We start from the raw sequence: 20,235 nt of genomic DNA, 5'->3' as shown, positions 1-20,235 counted from the left end.
TGGGATTGCCCTGCTGTGGCTCTGCCTCGCCATTCTCAGGATGTTTTGCTGGTTGAGAAATGTTAAAAATCTCTTTTCCCAGCCTGGCTGTTGAAGAATGAGTGGAGCTCTTCATTTCTCGGTCTCAAGGTTGTTTATTCTGTCTTATCTATAAAAATTTTCTCCTGCCCTGCCGAGGTCCGTCCAGCAGGACAGTTCCAGGCACTCTGCCTGTCCCAGGAGGGTGTTATGTCTTTGTACTAAAAACTACCTGTACAATATTTACAATTACTTCCCAATACCTGTCACCCATGTTAGACAGTGAGCTCCTACTCTAAACCAACCCAAAAGTGTCACCATCACAGCAGAAGATGGAGGCCAAGAAGAAGAAGAAGAAGGAGAAAGGCTGGGCACACCCAGTTCCCTCCATCTTGCCCCCTGAACTCCCATTCTAAAAACCCCAAAATCTATTTTTCACCCTGTGATAAATTCACTATTATTCTACCTAAACTGCTGTGGCTTGCTGATCTTCATATAAGGTTAGTAATTTGCTCCAGGGTTCATAATCAAAACCACAGGGGCATTTTGGGCTTCTGAGCCCCCTGGCAGGGGTCCTGGCCGTTCTGGACAGCCAGAGGGATGTCCTGGGTTCCCACAGAGCTCAGCTGGTGCTCAGTGGGTGCAGAGCTGTGGTGCCTCAGCCCCCCAGCCCCACCTCTGCCATCCCCACCCACCATCCTGGCCCCCCTCTCTTTTCCAGCCTGTCAGAGCCGCTCCTCATCCCCGCCATGTGACCGGGGAACCTGATCTGACTGCACACCCAAACACAGCCTGGAGCTATTTCGGTCGTTCCTATAAAAAGAAAACACCCAAGGGCTCCCCAGCAGCCGCCAAGCCCGGGCTGGGGCTGTCACCCCTGCTGGGGCCAGGAGGGAGCACCAGAGCGGGGACACGGCGGTGACAAACACAGGGAGTGGCTGAGGCAGTCTGCCCATCCCATGGCAGCACCCAGAGCCCATCCCATGGCAGCACCCAGAACCCATCCCATGGCAGCACCCAGAGCCCATCCAGAGCCCATCCAGAGCCCATCCCATGGCAGCACCCAGAACCCATCCCATGGCAGCACCCAGAGCCCATCCAGAGCCCATCCAGAGCCCATCCCATGGCAGCACCCAGAGCCCATCCAGAGCCCATCCAGAGCTCATCCAGAGCCCATCCAGAGCCCATCCAGAGCCCATCCCGTGGCACCATCCAGAGCCCATCCAGAGCCCATCCAGAGCTCATCCAGAGCTCATCCAGAGCCCATCCCATGGCACCATCCACAGCCCATCCAGAGCCCATCCAGAGCCCATCCCATGGCAGCACCCAGAGCCCATCCAGAGCCCATCCAGAGCCCATCCCATGGCAGCACCCAGAACCCATCCCATGGCAGCACCCAGAGCCCATCCAGAGCCCATCCCAGAGCCCATCCAGAGCCCATCCAGAGCCCATCCCATGGCACCATCCACAGCCCATCCAGAGCCCATCCAGAGCTCATCCAGAGCTCATCCAGAGCCCATCCCATGGCACCATCCACAGCCCATCCAGAGCCCATCCTAGAGCCCATCCCAGAGCAGCATCCAGAGCCCATCCCAGAGCAGCATCCAGAGGCCAATCAGAGCCCATCCAGAGCCCATCCAGAGCCCATCCCATGGCAGCTCCCAGAGCAGCATCCAGAGCCCATCCAGAGCCCATCCAGAGCCCATCCAGAGCAGCATCCAGAGCCCATCCCGAACCCATCCCATGGCAGCACCCAGAGCCCATCCAGAGCCCATCCAGAGCTCATCCAGAGCTCATCCAGAGCCCATCCCATGGCAGCACCCAGAACCCATTCCATGGCAGCATCCAGAGCCTGTCCCAGAGCAGCATCCAGAACTCATCCCGTGGCATCATCCAGAGCCCATCCCAGAGCCCATCCCAGAGCCCATCCCATGGCAGCACCCAGAGCCCATCCCAGAGCACCAGGAATGGACCTGGGAGCAGCAGGACAGAGCTCCCAGACTCTCAGATGAGCGATGTTGGAAGCTCCTGGATTGGCCAGCAGCAGATTTCCCTGCATTTCTTTCTGTTTCCTGACCCGAGCCAGCACACAGAAGCTATTCTGTTATTTTGGGTTTCAAAACCCCAGGTTCCAAAATCCCAGGCTACTGTTTTTAAGTGCAAACCTCCCTTCAAATCCCAGGATGTTCCATGTTAAAAAGAGCAGGAATTCCCCTTAAGGACAGTTAAAACAACCCCACAATTCCTACATGTACAGCAACGAAATTCAGAATCACTTAAAGTGCTGCTGGCAGGAAAAGCAGAGCCCAAGAGCCTCTGGGAATCTGCAGACTTTTTCTTGGAAGTGACTGAAGATCTGCCTTCTGCCTTTCTTTCAATTTCTGAAAGCTCCTTTCCCAGCCCAGAACACTCTTTATTGTGGTGCAAAGGGCCCAGTATAAAATGCTGGATTTGTAATGAATTCTAGAACGTATCTGTGGTTGGATTTTCATATTTTAATGTTTGGGGCTCTCAGGTAAGAGGGTCTCAATGCTACGCACAGAGTATGATTTCATAGCTCATAAATTCCATAAAACAGCCTCTTTTATGTCTAAACAGTGTTTCAGCAGTCTGGAGAATTTGAAATTTTGCCCACAGAGGAATAACTGACCAAGAAATGCTGCTTTTTCAGGGAACCACAGTCCCGTTTGCTGCTGGATCCTTCCTGTCCAACCCCCTCCTTTTTGTGCCAGTGACTCACAGGACAGGAATGCCAACTGGGAGTGGGTCCCAGGCTGCTCCAAGGCTCGCTGAGTTTTCCCATCTGGCCCTGGCTCAGCCCCCTTGGCCAGCGTGGCCACCCCAGCACTGCCCTGTCCTTGCTGAGGAGTGATGGGGCTGCTCCTCATCCCTGGGGTTTGGGGCTCCTCCTTATCCTTGGGGTTTGCTGCTGCTTTTTGCTCATCCCTGGGGTTTGGGGCTGCTCCTCATCCCTGGGGTTTGGGGCTGCCCTTTGCTCATCGCTGGGGTTTGGGGCTCCTCCTTATCCTTGGGCTTTGGGGCTGCTCTCTGCTCATCCCTGGGGTTTGGGGCTGCCCTTTGCTCATCCATGGGGTTTGGGGCTCCTCCTTATCCTTGGGCTTTGGGGCTGCTCTCTGCTCATCCCTGGGGTTTGGGGCTGCTCTTTGCTCATTCTGGGCTTTGGGGCTCCTCTTCATCCCTGGGGTTTGGGGCTTCTCCTCATCCCTGGAGTTTGGGGCTCCTCCTCATCCTTAGGGTTTGCTGCTGCTCTCTGCTCATCCCTGGGGTTTGGGGTTCCTCATCATCCCTGGGGTTTGGGGCTGCTCTCAGCTCATCCCTGAGGGTTTTGCTGTTTGTTTGGGTACAGCTGGAGGACTCTGGCTCGTTGGGATGGGGCTCCAGCACGACCTGGATGGTGCCACTCTTTCAAGGGACAGCAGCTCCATTGACCAGGGACAAACAGAGGGGAAATTGCTGAGGGTTACCCTCGTGCCTGCAGCAGATTTGCCTCTCCAGGGACCAGAAGCATCCAGGGCTCTGTGCATCAAGCCCCATAGTAAATCCCAGACTCAAAGACCAATCCCTTCTGCTTAGAAACCTCCTGTGCTCAGCTCTGGGTTCCTCTGTGAAGAAAACCAAGAGCTTGGAGCTCACCAGACTGAGCTGGGAGACAAATCCTCTCCTGTCCCCTGTTCTGGGGGTCCTGTGAGGCTCCCTGGGCCTGAGCATCTCCCCCAGGTTCCTTCCACACACACCCTGACCCCAGAGGTGGCAGCAGTGCCTGGATAAGGAATCAGCACACAGGTGAGTCCTCTCTGGCCGTGTTCAGGCCAGCCCTGCTGATCCCAGGGTTTGAGTTTTTCCTTCTCCTGCCCTCAGGTCCTGCTTTTATTCCAGGGAAGCCTCACAGGCTCCAGCTGGCGCTGGGCTAAAAATAAAAACTTCCATGGCAGCTGTGTCACTCCCACCTCCCTGGAGAGCAGGACGAAGGCAGACCTTCCTCCTCCTCTTCCTCCCCACAGGATTTCACTGGCCTCTGCTAGAGCCTGCAAGACCCCAAATCCCCCAGTGAAAAGGGAAGCAGAGAAAAGGGAAGCCCTCCTCATTCTGGAGGGCTGGGTGCCTCCAAATCCCACAGGATTCGATCCCCTGTGCTGCGAGAGCCACGGGTGAAAACAACCCAAGGGGAGAAAAAACAACAGAGGCACCAAATCCTCGAGAAACAAACGTCTCAAGAGAAAAGATGGAGGGAAAAGGGGGCCTCAAGGCATTTTATTTTTAGCTTTTAAAAGCAGGAAGGAGGAAAAAAAAAAAAAAAGATTGAAAATTGCATCTGAGCTGCCAGAAAATCCAAATGTTAATGGAAAGTTGGATCTGCTCTGGCTGCGCTCAGCACAGACAGACACGAGGCTGTGAAGCCAGAGAGGGCTCAGGGATCTGCTGCTGCTCCCCCCTTGTCTGCCCCAAAATCCCAGCCAGGAAAACTGGAAATCTGGGCTCTCCCTCTGGAAAAGTCAAGACAGGACAGAGATGTTGGAGCAGCTCCAGGCATGAGCCCACCAGGCTGCTGGAGAGACGCCACAGCCCACTCGGTGCATTTTTAGGAAACGCTCTTTGGTTTCCCTCTCCACTGTGAATCCCCACAAGCGCTCCTGAAGCATTGTGCACTTTGACCAGTGAGTGGGATGGAGCTTGTAGAGGCACAGTTCCCCTCCCTCCCTGCCTACCCAACTGCAGCTGCCCCACCCTGGAAAAGCTGCCAGCTCAGGGAACTCGCTGGCTCCTGCCCCATCCATAAATCTTTATGGAGCTCTGCAAATTTCCCCCCCTCCCAGACTGCAGGTCTCAGTCCCACCTGGCTGCCAGGGCCCACAGCTGCTGCTCCTGGCTATCCCAAAAAACACATTCACAGCTTGGGAATGTGACAAATGCATGTATTTAATGATTGGCTTTTTGCAAATGTTAAAATGAATATTATATGTGTTGTTTTAGAAAGTAATGCTGCATTAATTCTCTTAAGTCCTGTGTTAAATATAGTTTTAGGTTATAAAAGTTGTTAAAATAGAAAGTGTGCTATGTAGGATACTTTTTTCAAAGAAGGGACTTGCAGTGAGATAGCAGCCACAGGAACCTCAATCTTTCAGAGAAAATGAATTTATTGCCCTCTTATCACAAGAAATGAACTTCTTCCCACCTTGAAGGCACTGTTAGGATTCAGAGGAAGAAGTTGACGATGACCAGACAGAATCCTGTGTTTGAATGGAATTTATGCATCATGTATGAAGTGTATGAATATGCAACAGGCTGTTGCTTTTAAGGGCTAATCCTTTGTTAACGTGGGCTCGTGCTGCCCAGAAAAAGGTACCTGGACATCCATAATTCTTTGTATTTATTGTCTCATATTGTCCTAATTCAAATTGTCCAAATTATTATTACTCTAATTGTATTACTATTTTTATAACCATTTTATTACTATTAAACTTTAAAAATTTTAAAAACAAGCGATTGGCGTTTTTAACAGGAAGGAGTGGCAGCGTGTGCCCAGATTGCTGGGAGGGCCCAGGAAATCTGCTTTGCTCCACCTTGGGCAGTTTGCTCTCCATGGCACTGCCTCCAGTGCCAGGGATCTGTCCCAGGATCACCAAACACTGTCGTGGTTTGACACTGGAGCAATGCCAGTGCCCCCACGAAAATACATTCTCCCTGGTGTCTGCTGTGAGATGTGACCAGGAATAGAGCAAAGCAGGCTCCAGCTTAGGAATAAAGAAGAGTTTTTTAAGCTACAACTATATGCTAAAAAAAAAAAAAAAAACCACACACACAGAAAGAATGAAAACCTTCCAAAAAACATTTCCTCCTCCCATCACCAAACTTCCAATACATCCATCCTTCAGATCACCAACTCTCAGTCCATCACCACCCTTCAGATAATCAATTCGCAGCTCTCAACAAGGAGTGAGGAGTCTCTCTTGTATGGTAGGCTTCTTCTGGAAACAGTGAGACCTTTTGTGTTTCCATGTCACCCGTGGCACCGTGTCCCACCCATGCCAGGGACCATCACCCCACTGCAAGCACTGCTCCCCACTCCCAGGGCCTGTTTTGCTCCCCCATCCCATGGAGCAGGGGCCCCACAGGAGGAGGAGAGGCAGAGCTGGAAAAGCTCTGCAGTGGGGCAATGGGAATGTGGCAAAGCAGCTTCTCCCAGCTCGTGACTCATCCGTGCCGCAGCAGCTCTGCCAAATCACCAGGATAAACACGGGCTGGTCTCCATGCAGGGGAGCTGGAAATAGCCAGCGTGATGCACTGCAAGGACAGTGTCTGCACGGAGCCAGCATCCTGTGGGGCACCAGAGGCAGCTGGGCATGCCAGCCCTGCTGTGTGCATGGAAACAGCCCCCACATCTGGCACCGGTGCTGCCAAGGACCCTTCCCGGTGCCAGGGCCGGTGCTGGCCCTCCTGATGCGCTCATGGCGCGCTCAGCCATGGGGATGAGGGGCTTGGCCAGCTCCACGTGGCCCCTGTGGAGCACAAACAGCTCAGTGGCACCTCCCAGGAGCTGGGCTTCCCCTCCTGGAACTGGGATCTGGCCTCTCCTTGTGCCCTTAAAGTGAACCAAAACTGCTGCTTAAAATGAGCTTAAAATGAACCAAAACTGCTGCTTAAAATGAACCAAAACTGCTGCTTCGTTGGGAACCAGGACAAAGCTTTTCATGGGAAGGCAAACAGGCCCCCCTGTCTAGGATTCCCCAAATCCAAGATGTTCTTAAAGTGAACCAAAACTGCTCTTAAAATGAGCTTAAAATGAACCAAAACTGCTGCCTCGTTGGGAACCAGGACAAACCTTTCATGGGGAGGCAAACAGATCCTCCCTGTCTAGGATTCCCCAAATCCAAGATGTTCTTGAAATGAACCAAAAGTGCTGCTTAAAATGAGCTTAAAATGAGCCAAAACTGCTGTCTTGCTGGGAACCAGGACAAACCTTTCATGGGGAGGCAAACAGACCCCCTCTGTCTAGGATTCCCCAAATCCAAGGTGTTCCTAAAATGAACCAAAACTGCTGCTTAAAATGAACCAAAATTTCTGCTTAAAATGAGCTTAAAATGAACCAAAACTGCTGCTTAAAATGAGCTTAAAATGAACCAAAACTGCTGCTTGAAATGAGCTTAAAATGAGTTTAAAATGAACCAAAACTGCTGCTTCGTTGGGAACCAGGACAAAGCTTTTCATGGGGAGGCAAACAGACCACCCTGTCCAGGATTCCCCAAATCCAAGATGTTCTTAAAATGAACCAAAACTGCTGCTTAAAATGGGCTTAAAATGAACCAAACCTGCTGCTTAAAATGAGCTTAAAATGAACCAAACTTGCTTCCTCATTGGGAACCAGGACAAAGCCTTTCATGGGGAGGCAAACAGACCCCCCTGCATAGGATTCCCCAAATCCAAGATGTTCCTGTCCCTCCACAGCTCCCATCACCAGGAACACTGCTGGGAGCTGTGGGTGCACACCTGACCATGCTGGTACCCCCAGAAATCAGCCATAAATGTCCCTCTGAAGGTCTGGAGAAGCTTTTCTCCTGCTGGATGCACCAGAGCACCCTTCCTGCCACAGGAGAAGCTCTTCAGCCTCCGCAGCACCACAGCAGCCACGCTCTGCTCAAGAGCTCCAAGCACATTTCTGACAATAAATAGAGTATTAATTGTTTGGAATTAACAATGCTGCAGCTCAGTGCTGGCTGGGGAGCCCCGGAGTGGCTCACTCCCCGTCCAGGCTGTCACGCCAGCTGGTGACTCACCAGCAGCTCGAATGGAAATCCCAAATCACCAACTGACGCTGCTGCTCGGGCTGAGTCCCCCACAGCAACAGCCCCTGGGTTTGGAGGGGGCTCCAGAGCTGGAAAAAGGGGGTTTTGCTCTTTTGCCACATGGGAATCATCGGGGGAATGGGAAGGATTTGGTTTTCTACAGCCCACGTTGTGTTTTTGGGGGAGGTTTGTGTCTGGCATAAATCTGTGCACAAAGGGCAGGACTTGTCCTCCAAGTACACATCACAACACCCCAGTTTTGTGTCTGCCAGAGCCTGGCTGCCTGGGAGAGCCCCTGCCAGCTGTGGGACCCCATCTGCTGCCTGTAGGACCCCCTGTTACCCATGGAAATCCATTTCTCAGCTGCCTGGCAAAAGCTTTTCCAGGGTGCAGCAAACCCCAGGAGATGGATGCAAAGAGGATGCAAAGTGCAAGGAGGATCAGCCCTGGAGCACCCAGTGCTGGGGGCAGCACAGGGAGCCCAGCAAAAGGAGGGCAGGATTTCCCTGTGGGGAATTCTGCCACCAAGCCCTGGGTTACCTGGAACCGGCCTCCAAGCCTGGGGGGGGGGTACATGCAAAGTGCTGCCAGTTGAAACTTGATTTAGCAAACTGGCCCAGCCCCAGCTCTGTTAGCAATCCCTGAAGAGCTTGGGGATTACATGGCCCTGGGAAAACCTGGCTGGTCCTGAAGAGCTTGGGGATTACATGGCACTGGGAAAACCTGGCTGGTCCTGAAGAGCTTGGGATTACATGGCACTGGGAAAAGCTGGCCAGTGTCTGTGCACGTCCTGAGGGGGCTGAGCCTGGTGTTTCCCTGCTTGAAAAAACTGCATTTTCCACTGAAAAAAGTCACCAAGCACCTGAACAGGCTGCCCAGGGCAGTGATAAAGCTTCCCCCTTCCTGGAGAGATTTAACAGACAGGTGGATGTGGCATTTGGGGACATGGCTTAGTGGCGGCCTTTGGAGGAACTCAATGGTCTTGGAGCCAAACTAAATTATTATATGATTTTATGTCTTTATGAACCTGACCTATTATTATCATATTATTTTTAATTATTATATGATTTTATGTCTTTATAAACCTGAATATCTCAACTCCTCAGAAGACCAAACATTGGCCAAACCCACTGCAGCCCAGGCTCAGCACAACCCAAACCCATCCATTCCAAACATGCCAGCCTGCCTTTTTCCAGCTTCCCATGAAATATTGAATTGGGTGAGCTAAAAGACACTTGATGGTCTGGGATTGAATCATCCTAAATATAGATTAAAGCAATAATACCCCATATCAAGAAGAAGAAAGTTGCTAAAATTTTTGGAATTGAGCTGGAAAGTGAATTTTTTTAGACACAACTCAAATATGTCAATACACCACCTTCCACGCTGCTCAATTCAATTCTTGCTCCTTCTGAGGGCAAGATTGCAGTAGGAGAGACAGGAGAAAAAAAGCTTTAAGGTCATGGAATATCCTGAGTTGGAAGGGACCCACAAGGATCACAGATTTCAACTCCTGCACAGGACAGCCCCAAAAAACCCCACCATGTGCTTGAGGGCATTGTCAGCTTGTTTTTCCCAATCCAGAATTTGCTAACAGTTTGCAGTGCTGTCTGTTGCTGACTAAAGTCAAAACCTTTGGGAAGCGGAGGGAAGTAGGAAATTCCAAGTCTTTATACCACTACTCTGAACATTCACCATTTTAACAAGTCAGATTTGTGCCATAAATATAGTTAAATTACGTGTTAAATAATAACAAATTAACAATTAAGCTTTGGACTGGATGGAATTGAAGGAGTTTTGCCCAGCCTTGACTATCTTACTCCAAGCCAGCTTTCGAATAATTGGGCTAAAACTTAATGGGAAAGTTGTGGGTTTGGTGTTTTTTATCACCCAGAGCAGCTCTGAGTGTTGCCCCTCCGCGGCAGCCCCAGAACATTCCGTTCACTTCAACACATCCCAAACCCATAAACCAGCACCTCGAAGGATGAGGAAAAGCAGAGATTCCCGGTGTTTCCCTGGGAGATTGGGCACGGTGGGAGCCTTACAAAGGCAGTTAAAAACAGGGAGCTGAGTCACCGTGTTAGTCACGCCTTCGGGACAGGAGCACTGGGGGAAAACAGCCCTAAACTCGTGTTTAGCTGGGAGCTGGTAACACAGCCAGGATGTGCAGCAGGGATGCAATGCCAGGGAGGCAATCCCAGCCCCAGGAGCAAGGAAACATGCTGCCACTGGTGCAGATGTGCCTACAAATCCCTTCTCTCTGCTCACACGTGCAGCTCCTGAACCCAAAGGGATGGGGAAGGATGAGGATGTCACCCTGTGCCTGCTGCATCCTGATCCACACTGGAAACCTGGGCAAGGTGGGACAAAGCAGAAAGGAGCCCCAGGAGCATGGAAACATGCTGCCAGTGGCGCAAATGTGGCTGTAACTCCCTTCTCTCTGCTCACACGTGCAGCTCCTGAGCCCAGAGGGAGTGGGAAGGATGAGGATGTCACCCTGTGCCTGCTGCATCCTGATCCATGATGGAAACAGAGCCCTGTGCAAGCTGGGACAAGGCAGAAGGGAGGCAAGAGAGGTAAAACAGCCCCAGGAGCAAGGAAACATGCTGCCACTGTGCAGATGTGGCTGTAATTCCCTTCCCTCTGCTCTCACATGCAGCTCCTGAGCCCAAAGTGGGGTGGGAAGGATGAGGAGGCTGCTCTGTACCTGCTGCATCCTGATCCACAATGGAAACAGGGCCCTGTGCAAGCTGGGACAAGGCAGAAAGGAGCCAAGAGAGGTAAAACAGCCCCAGCAGCATGGAAACATGCTGCCACTGTGCAGATGTGCCTAAAAATCCCTTCCCTCTGCTCACACGTGCAGCTCCTGAGCCCAGAGGGAGTGGGAAGGATGAGGATTTCACCCTGTGCCTGCTGCATCCTGATCCACAGTGGAAATCTGTGCAAGGTGGGACAAGGCAGAAAGGAGCCCCAGGAGCATGGAAACATGCTGCCACTGTGCAGATGTGGCTGTAACTCCCTTCTCTCTGCTCACACGTGCAGCTCCTGAGCCCAAAGGGAGTGGGAAGGATGAAGATGTCACTCTGTACCTGCTGCATCCTGATCCATGATGGAAACAGAGCCCTGTGCAAGCTGGGACAAGGCAGAAGGGAGGCAAGAGAGGTAAACCAGCCCCAGCAGCAAGGAAACATGCTGCCACTGTGCAGATGTGGCTGTAACTCCCTTCTCTCTGCAGCTCCTGAGCCCAAAGTGGGGTGGGAAGGATGAGGATGTCACCCTGTGCCTGCTGCATCCTGATCCACAATGGAAACAGGGCCCTGTGCAAGCTGGGACAAGGCAGAAAGGAGCCAAGAGAGGTAAAACAGAGGATGAGTTCAAGGCCTCCTTTTTCTCCTCAGAAGCAGCAGGAACTCACTGTGTTTTTCATAAACTGGGTACGCAAAGCTGCTGGCCAGCAACATTTGCTTAAGAGACAAAGCAGGGGATTGTTGGCTCCAGATGCCACACATACTGCCGGGAACAAAAGGGTTTGCCAGGCTGGCTCCAGCAGCAGATAAAGGCACACAAGGTGTTTACATTGCCCACAAGGTCTGTTTGCATGTGGCGGTGACAGCGTTGAGTCACTGCCGGCACAGGGAGCTGCAGCTGCTGCTGGGGTGGCTCTGGGGACGGACAGGGACGGGATTCCAGCAGGAAAATGCAGCTCAGCACAGGGATGAGCAGCGAGCAAGGTGCCTGGCGCTCTGTGCCATGTGCAGAGCTCACAGCACACCTCTGCCTGCTTTCCCTGCAGGGACAGAGCCCAGACCTGCTTGGCACGTGGGCAGGAAATCAGCACTTCCCCACAGCGAGGGCTGCAGTTGTGGCATCCCTAGAAAGCAGAATTTAGCCCCAGTTGGTGCTTGCACAGGGCTGCCTGTGAACAGAAGCACCATGAGATGCTCCAGCATCACACACCCAAACCCACCCCAGTCTGGTTGTTTTTGCCCTGGAACTGCAGAGCTGAGGGTGGATAGCACCAAGCAGCATCTCTGCCCTGAAAGGGGGGCCTGGTGGCCACCCAAACAGCAAAGCACAATGCCCAAAGCTGGGGCTGCTCTCCTCAGTGCTCCCCTTCTCCCTAGAGCTCCCAACACAGAGACTCAGCTTGGAAACTCCCCCAGTTTGTCCCAGTATAGCCTGGTGTCTGGCAGGGGACCCCAGGGTGCTGCTGGGCTGTGTGCCATGGTGCCAGGAAGGAAGGAAGGGGCAGAGCAGGACAGGGGGGCCCCAAAGCACAGCCCAGAGCCACAGGCTGGGCATGAGTCACCTCCCTGCTCTGATCTGGCACGGGCTGTGATGGAGGGCACACAGCTCTTCACAGAGGGGCCGTGAAAAATGAAATGTCAGTGAAGACTGGAATTGCGGGCAGCCGATTCTCATCCAGCTCTGTTTGGGTGGAATCAAAAGTGTCAATTGCAGGGGGAGATGGGCAGTGGGGCCAGGGCGTGCTCCAGGGCTTTGTTTGTCACTGGGGCTTTGTAAGATTGAAAAATGATTTGCATCAGGTCAAGAAGCAGCTTCTGATATCTAGAGGAACCTGCACAATTATTTTCTCTCCTTTTCCTCAGTCAGACTTGTTGCAAAAGGCAGAGTTGGAAGCCAGTTATTTTATTTCTTTTTCTCACCCAAAATTCTTGCATTGCCTGAGGTTTTATCCTGAGCTCTTGGCTGTGATTAAAAATCGTTTGAGTGTTGATTGGGATCAGTGAGAGGAAGAGATGGGAGGGGTAAAAGCAGAGGGATGCTGTGTGTGGTCAGAGTTTGGTGCTACAGAGCAGGGAGAGCATCCAGGGCATGGAAATGGATGGATGGATGGATGGATGGATGGATGGATGGATGGATGGATGGATGGATGGAGAGGATCCCAGGGATGGATGGAGATGACCCCAGGGATGGGTGGAAATTATCCCAGGGATGGATGGAGAGGATCCCAGGGATGGATGGAGAGGATCCAAGGGATGGATGGAGAGGATCCAAGGGATGGATGGATGGATGGATGGATGGATGGATGGATGGATGGATGGAGATGATCCCAGGGATGGATGGAAATGATCCAAGGGATGCATGGAGGTGATCCCAGGGATGGATGGAAATGACCCCAGGGATGGATGGAGAGGATCCCAGGGATGGAGCAGCTCTGCTGTGGAAAGAGAGCACTGGCAGCTGGCCACCCCTCTGTGCCCACGGGAATGACTTCCTTTGGGAGCTTCCTTTGGGCTCCCACCCCTTCTGGAGCCCACTTTGCACCCCCACACCAACAGCTTGGATGTTTGTTTGGGCTTGTGTGACTCACAGGGGGTTTTAGGGAGAAACTGTGTCGGTAAGCTGTTAATAAATAACCACAAGAAGGTGAAAGTTTTTACCTCCAGTTGAACACCACGGTGTGGTGATGCCAAGCTGTGCCTGACCAGGGTGGTGGCACTGGACGGGGTGGCAGGACAGACAGGAGGACGTGTGTGTGCGCAAAGCAGCAGCCAGAGCGAGTGCCTGGAAGTTGCTTTTGTGCAAGAGGGAGGAGAGACCTCTGCTATCAGAACCTTGCTCCTCCAGACGTGCTTCTGAGCCACTCACAGCCCCGACAGAAAAATTCAACAGGAGAGCCCATGTTTGTTATTGAGCAGCTTCAGGAGAGACCAAGTTTGTAATTCTAGAACTTCAGGAGATCCCATGTCTGTTACTCTAGAGCTTCGGGAGAGCCCATGTTTGTTATTGAGCAGCTTCAGGAGAGCCCATGTTTGTTACTCTAGAGCTTCAGGAGATCCCATGTTTGTTATTGAGCAGCTTCAGGAGAGCCCATGTTTGTTACTCTAGAGCTTCAGGAGAGCCCATGTCTGTTATTCTAGAGCTTCAGGAGAGCCCATATTTGTTATTCTAGAGCCTCAGGAGATCCCATGTTTGTCATTCTAGAGCCTCAGGACATCCCATGTTTGTTATTCAGCAGCTTCAGGAGAGCCCATGTTTGTTATTCCAGACCTTCAGGACAGCCCATGTTTGTTCCTACCTGGCTCTGCCACCTCTCTGCAGCTCCAACACCAGCCAGGTGCAACCCCATAATTAAAGAAGGTTCAGTACAGGCAGGGCAGCTCCCACCCTGTGTGCTGAGGAACTTTGTCCCTGTTGTTGCTGCAATTCCCAGCTCTGCCAACCATGGGAGGCAGGAATTGAGCGCTGGCTGCAGCCTGGGGGACACCCCAAGCCAAGGGCACCTTCACCTTCCCTGGAAATGGTAATTGCTTTATGACAGAGAATGTGAAATGTTGACTCAGCCTCACCAGGAGCAGAGGCGTCCCAACCCCAGCTGGGTTTTGTGGTGTCTCTGTGGGCTGAGCTCATTGCACCTCATTAACCAACTTCCACACCCTTTGGCTTTCCCCAGCACCCACACAGCCCTGGATTTCACACCACGGCTCGTGGACATGCCGAGACATCCTTCATGTACAGGAACAAGGAAAAACGTGGGGATTTTATTTTGCTCTTATCGAGGTTGTGGAGTGACTGGGCAAAGCAGAATGGCTTTAAAGTGAGAGGACAATTTAGACGAGGTATTGGGAAGAAACTCCTCCCTGCGAGGGCGGTGAGGCCCTGGCATTGCTCAGAGAGGCTGTGGCTGCCCCATCCCCGAGGGTAGCTGAGATTCTGGCTGTCACAGAGAGGTTTCTGCAGTCAGGGCTGCAGCTGCCCCTGCACCAGGCAGGGCTGGGGGACCACGCCAGCCCCCACAGTTGTTCAGCCTCACACTGGGGACATTCAGCCCTGGGCAGGGAGCAGAGGCAGGGGGGCACCAAGCCCTGACACCACACTGATAGCAGCTGTCAGCAGGGACAGGTTTAACACAGCCTCAGCTGTTTGGGAACGTGCTGAGCTGGTCACAAAGGAACAGGCTCAGCAGACAACCTCACAGAGAGGAGCAGGATGGTGAAACAGGTAATGCAGCCAGTGGCAGGGCAGCGGGAGGCGATTCCCAGCTCTCCCTGAGCCCACTGGGCTGACGCTTCCTGGGGAATCCTCCACCACAGCTCTAATTCTGGCCAGGAGCAGAGGGACAACTCTGGTGACTTCCTCCTTTCCTGGCTGCCAGCAGCACAAAAGGAAGCTACCCCTCCCAAAGGGCATGAATTCAGCAGAATAAGGAGCTGGCAGGCGTCCCACATGTCCCACCCTGGCTGTGTCACCTTCTCTGTCTGCCTCCCTGAGCACCACACAGGGAACTCCCCGTTCTCTGGGCTCTGGAGTGTGAGTGTTAATGGGACTCAGACAAGTCAAGTGGCACGTGCAAGGCTGAAAAAGCACTTGTGGCAGCATGTGAGACCAGGCAGGCTGGGATGGATCCCTTCCCGCACCAAACACAGCCCTGACTCTCTTGGCAATCACTTCTCTTTAACCCCCAGCTCCAAAGAAAAGGTCCTTAATTTTCCAGAGTGGATCCTTTCATCCTAAATACATATGAGACAACAGGATTTCCCCTGACTCCCCTCATTGCTGGGAAAGGTGAGGGGATGAGCTGAGACACTGGCAAACACAGCAGTGGGAGCGAGGTCACAAACCAAAACTGCTGGAGCACGTTTCTCTGCCACAGCTTTTTCTTGGAAAAAAGAGGGGCTGGATGTTTGCACAGGCAAGAATTCCTCTCCACTGGGAACAGCTAATGAAAACCTTCTCCTGGAAGAAACGCTTTGCCACAGAGCCCTGCAGCGTGCCAGGAGGGCCAGCACGCCCAGCCACCCTCAGCTGCAGGCTGCACACGCCAGGGGACACCCAGGGCTGGAGATTCAGGGGGGCTGGCATGCTCAAGAGGGTCCCAGAGGGCCACGGAGGTCTGGATCAGCCCAGCCCCGTGCTGATGACTCCCCCCAAAGCATCCCCAGCTGCACAAGCTGCTCTTTGTTTGCTCAGAAAGGGCAAAGCCTCCTCCCAGCCAAAGCATTCCCTCCCTGGCAGGGATCCCATGAGGCAGACGGGGGAGAAGCCCAGGAGCCTGAGGTTTCACCCCACGCAAAATGTTCCAGCACAAGCTCATTGAAGGGCATGGTCCCCTCCTCCCCCCCACCAGCAGCACTGAGCTTTAATTCTTTTTCCTCCCTTTTTTCAATTAAACAGGTTTTATTTACCTGCTCCTGCCTGCAGGGTCACAAAACAAGGGGCAAAACCCCCTTGGGCTGGGGAAGGCTTGTGGCGTTCTCCTCCTGGCACCCCAGTGGCTCTGCCCTTGGATGTGCTTCCCCCTCCACAACAACGCTTGGGAAAAAGGAGATTTGTCCTCATTAGAGCCAGGGAGGAGGAAGAGGCTCTGCCAAGGCAATGCCTTAATCAGGTTAGGGGCTGCAATTCAGGAAGGCATTGCTCATCAGGGTGCTGCTAACGAGGGCTGGTTCCTGCCTGCAGAGGGGAGCCGGTCACGGTGTGCCCACCACATGGCCCCTCCTCACCATGAACACCGAATTCCTCAGGGGTCTCTCCTGGCACTGAGGGTGCCAAGGGCTGTATTCTACACCCCCTGTGTCCCCAGGCTGGGGCTTGCTCTGTGGGATGGGATGGGATGAACTCCCATGGGGCAAGGCAAGGGCTGTGGCTCTGCTCACCCTGTGAGTCAGAAGGCAGCTTAAGGAGAGGGAGAAATGGGCAGGACCCAGCACAGAGCAGCTCTCCAACTCCATGGAGGTCTCCCAGAGCATCTCTCCAGCTCCATGGAGGTGACATGCTGGAATCCAGGCCCTCCAAGGAGGGGACAGAAGCTTGAGGACACCAGGGACGGGGCATTTCAAACTGGTCCTATCTCCACCCGTGGCCTGGGAGGGGATGATGCCGGTGTTGCCAGCACCCCTGAGTCACCAGGCACCCTCCCCACACCCTCTACCTCGTCTGAATCGTGGCTACTGCACATCCAGAGGCCATCCAGAGCTGGGGACACAGGACAGGCAGGAGTGCCCAGAGGGGTCCCTTGTCCTGGGGCACAAGCAGAACCAGGCTGCTGAGGGTCCCTGTGCCAAGAGCCAGCTGGGCACTTTGGGGAACCCCCCCTGGATCACCACTGGCAGTGGGAAGATCCCTCTGGAAACCTTCCCGAGAGAAGCTCAGCTGGCCAGGAGCAGAGGGGAGGCAGGAGCAGAGGGGAGGCAGCCCAGCCCCTCTCAGACCCTCCTCCACCCACGCAGCTCCCGCACTGCTACTGGTTGGGCTGGTCTGCGCTAGCACAGCCCGTCCCCCTGCAGCCAGCAGCTCTTTCCCCACCCCAGACAGAGCACCCAGCACCCGGGGCCGTGTCACATCGTGCCCTGGCATCCCGGCCCCCCACCCTCCCTCTGTGCTGCCGAGACAACCCCCGCAGCAGGCAGCGGCGATGCTGCGGCTGCTGATAACGCAGCCCCGGGCGCCTGCCCTGCCGGAGATACCCGCGCTTCTCCGGGGCTGCCGGGCACGCCGAGGGGCGCAGAGCGCTGCCAGTTACTCATTAGCCAAAGTCAAGGACAGCGAAACGGCCCCAGGGCTGACACAAATGCTCGGGATGGGCGGGGAGAGCCGGCAGAGCGGGCACATCCCTGCCCAAGCGGATGGCAGGGAGGAGAACGGCGTCAGAACGGGGCCATCCTGATCCCCCCAACAGCTCTGACCCCTCCGCGGGGCTGGGCTCGTTCCCTCATGCCCCAAAAATTCGGGGCACCCCATCAAAGTGAGCATGGCAGCTCAGCAGCCGATTGTGCTGCTCTCTGAGCAGCCCTGGCACATCGAGAAGGTGCCCAGGGACGCAAGAGGAGCTGCAGCCTCCTTGCAGGGGTTTTAGGGTTGGGGAGCAGCCCTGGCACATCGAGAAGGTGCCCAGGGACACAAAATGAGCTGCAGCCTCCTTGCAGGGGTTTTAGGGTTGGGGAGCAGCCCTGGCACATCGAGAAGGTGCCCAGGGACACAGGATGAGCTGCAGCCTCCTTGTAAGGGTTTTGGGGTTCAGAGCAGCCCTGGCACACCAAGCAGGTGCCCAGGGACACAAGAGGAGCTACAGCCTCCATACAGGGGTTTTGGGGTTGGGGAGCAGCCCTGGCACATCGGGCAGCTGCCCAGGGACACAAAATGAGCTGCAGCCTCCTTGAAAGGGTTTTGGGGTTCAGAGCAGCCCTCACACCGCGCCCTAAGAACACAGGACAAAGCAGAGGCAGGAATGAACAGCAGCGGCTTCCCCCGCATCTCCGCTCCGCCGTGACTCAGAGATGACTCAACACAGAAACACCCCTGGAAACACCCCTGCCCCCCCGAGACCACCGAAACCCATTGCTCGAGCACAAGCCGCTCTCCGGGAACCCCCTCGAGTCACAGCACTCTTTCAGAGGATTTATCAGCGCCCAGGAACAAGCACAGCAGCTCCAGGAGCGCAGGGAAAAATTCCTCATCCGTTTCCAGCTCCCCTCCAGCCGCGGCGGCGGGCCGGGCATTTTTTCCAGCCCTCGAAAGATCGCGGCCAAGATAGTTCTGGGTTTGCATAAGGCAGAAAAAAGCCTTGAGACAGCTCAGCTCCTCCTCTGAGCAGCATCCGGATCCTCGGGATCCGGGAACAGGGATCTGCAAACCGCCTTTATCCGAGGACGAAGCTGCAGCGGCGCACGGGAAATCGAAAGCTAAATATAAACGCGCACAGCTCCAACAGGCAGCACAGTCCCTCCCTCCCAGGTAGAATATTTATGGCATCTGCTAAGGAAGTTAATTTTAGCCTCATTTGGTGCGGGCTCAAAACGAGGAGGTCAGAATAAGAGGCAAAAGATCAAACGGAACGAGAGGGGGCTGTCCCGCCGCTGCCCAGCCCGAAGGCGGCTGCGAGCCAAAGGTGATGACGGAAAGGAGCGGCACTCTCGGGGAACCGAGCGCCACAGCGACATGTCCCGACACTGCACGGGCTGGCAGAGCCCGGGGGAAGCCCGGTGCCAGCCCCGGCTTGGCCAGCAGAGACATTGGCCAGGGAGCCCCGTGTCCTCAGGGGACCTCAGGGACAGCCCCGAGCAGCGCAGGGTGGCAGCAGGGAGGGGTCCACGAAGGGGCATTTCTGCCCCAGGGAGGGAAAGAAAAGAGCCCGGAGGAATTGGAGCCTCGACGGGAGCACACCACCCGGTGACAGCTGCTGGGAGGGGGACACGAAAACCAGGGACCTCACAAAACCAGGGACCGCACAGAGCGGGAGCAGCTTGGCACAGGGAGGGTTAAGGCAAACAAAAACCTGGAGCAGGTTCTTTAAGCGGTGCCAAAGACAGCAAAGGAAAATGGGACGAGCAAGAGAAATCCGTAGGCAGGACAGAGCCAGCTGGCTGGCACCGCTTCCAGGGCTGTGCCGGAGCGTGTTTAGGAATAGCTCCAGCATGACGAAGGCACAGGGGCCGCCAGCCCGGCGCTTGTGGACCCTACCGGGGGCCCAGGACACGTCTGCTCAGCCCCTGCCCCAAGCCACCCCAGCTCCGCTCCCAAATCCCCGCTCCAAGGGCATCCCGGCCAAAGATGGCGCTTGGAAGGAGAGCAGGAATGACGAGACAGCTTCTCTCCTCTTTTGGTCCCTACCACAGACACCCCAGCCCCGGCCAGGCCACGGATTTTTCCTCTCTCCGGGTCACTCCTTCCTCCCTCCCGGCTCCCTGCCAAGCATGACGGCAGCACCCGCCATCCCCGGGGCACTCACCGCGCTTTCAGCTCCTTGTGCTCCTCCCGCACTTTGCTGAGCTCCAGCTGCAGCCGAGCCCTCTCCTTGGCCACCGAATCCAAGGTCTTGCGGGCATCCGCCAGCTCCGACTCGTAGGCGGCCTTGATGCCCGACACCTCGCGGCTCACCACCTCCTCGGACTCGGTGATGCGGAGCCTCAGGCCGGCGTTCTCCAGCTCCAGCGAGCGCACCTTGTCGATGTACACGGCCAGGCGGTCATTGAGCTCCTGCAGATCCTCCTTCTCCTGCAGCCGCGTGATGCGGGTGGGGGACAGGGGGGTCCCCGAAGCCCCGCTGCGGGTGCTCCTTTTTTGCGAAGGCGTCGCCATCGGGGTGCGGAGTGGAGGCGAAGGGCACGGCTCAGGTCGCGGCGCGATGTCCCCACGCCACCCGGCCAGCTGTGGCGGCAGCTCCCCGGCGGCCCCGAGCGACTCGCTTATATCCCAGCTGGGCTGTTCGCCGGGAGGAGGAGCTGAGAGGCGGCGGGTGGAGTTATCCAAAACCTGGGTGGGGACAGCTCGCATCAGTCCCAGCCCTTCCTGAGGAGAGGCTGGGAAAATGTCCCTGCGTAAAGGGGACTCGGGAGGGCGGATTTGGGGACGCAGTCCGGGGAAACCCCCTTGCACACGCTTTTCTGGGGCGATTCCCCCGACAGAGGCTGGATTGAAAGATTGTGGGGACTTGGCCAGGGAAAAGAGCACC

General features: G+C 54.8%; 1 protein-coding gene across 1 annotated transcript in view; it reads right to left on the bottom strand.

Moving 5' to 3' along the window:
• Positions 1 to 19,972, bottom strand: part of LMNA (lamin A/C) — a 31,736-nt gene extending 11,764 nt beyond the window's left edge. The window contains exon 1 of the mRNA XM_054292709.1: positions 19,513 to 19,972. Coding sequence (XP_054148684.1) covers positions 19,513 to 19,862 — 350 coding nt within the window. The 5' untranslated portion in view covers positions 19,863 to 19,972. The remainder of the gene's footprint in view (positions 1 to 19,512) is intronic.
• Between the last annotated feature and the right edge of the window lie 263 nt (positions 19,973 to 20,235).

Source organism: Melozone crissalis, unplaced genomic scaffold (assembly GCF_028551555.1).
Source record: "Melozone crissalis strain CALT ecotype California unplaced genomic scaffold, PUWL_Pcris_2 ptg000114l_1, whole genome shotgun sequence".
NCBI classification, from domain to species: Eukaryota; Metazoa; Chordata; class Aves; order Passeriformes; family Passerellidae; genus Melozone; species Melozone crissalis.
The sequence above is the reverse complement of the archived record's forward strand: the minus strand, read 5'-3'. Positions and strand labels throughout refer to the sequence as shown.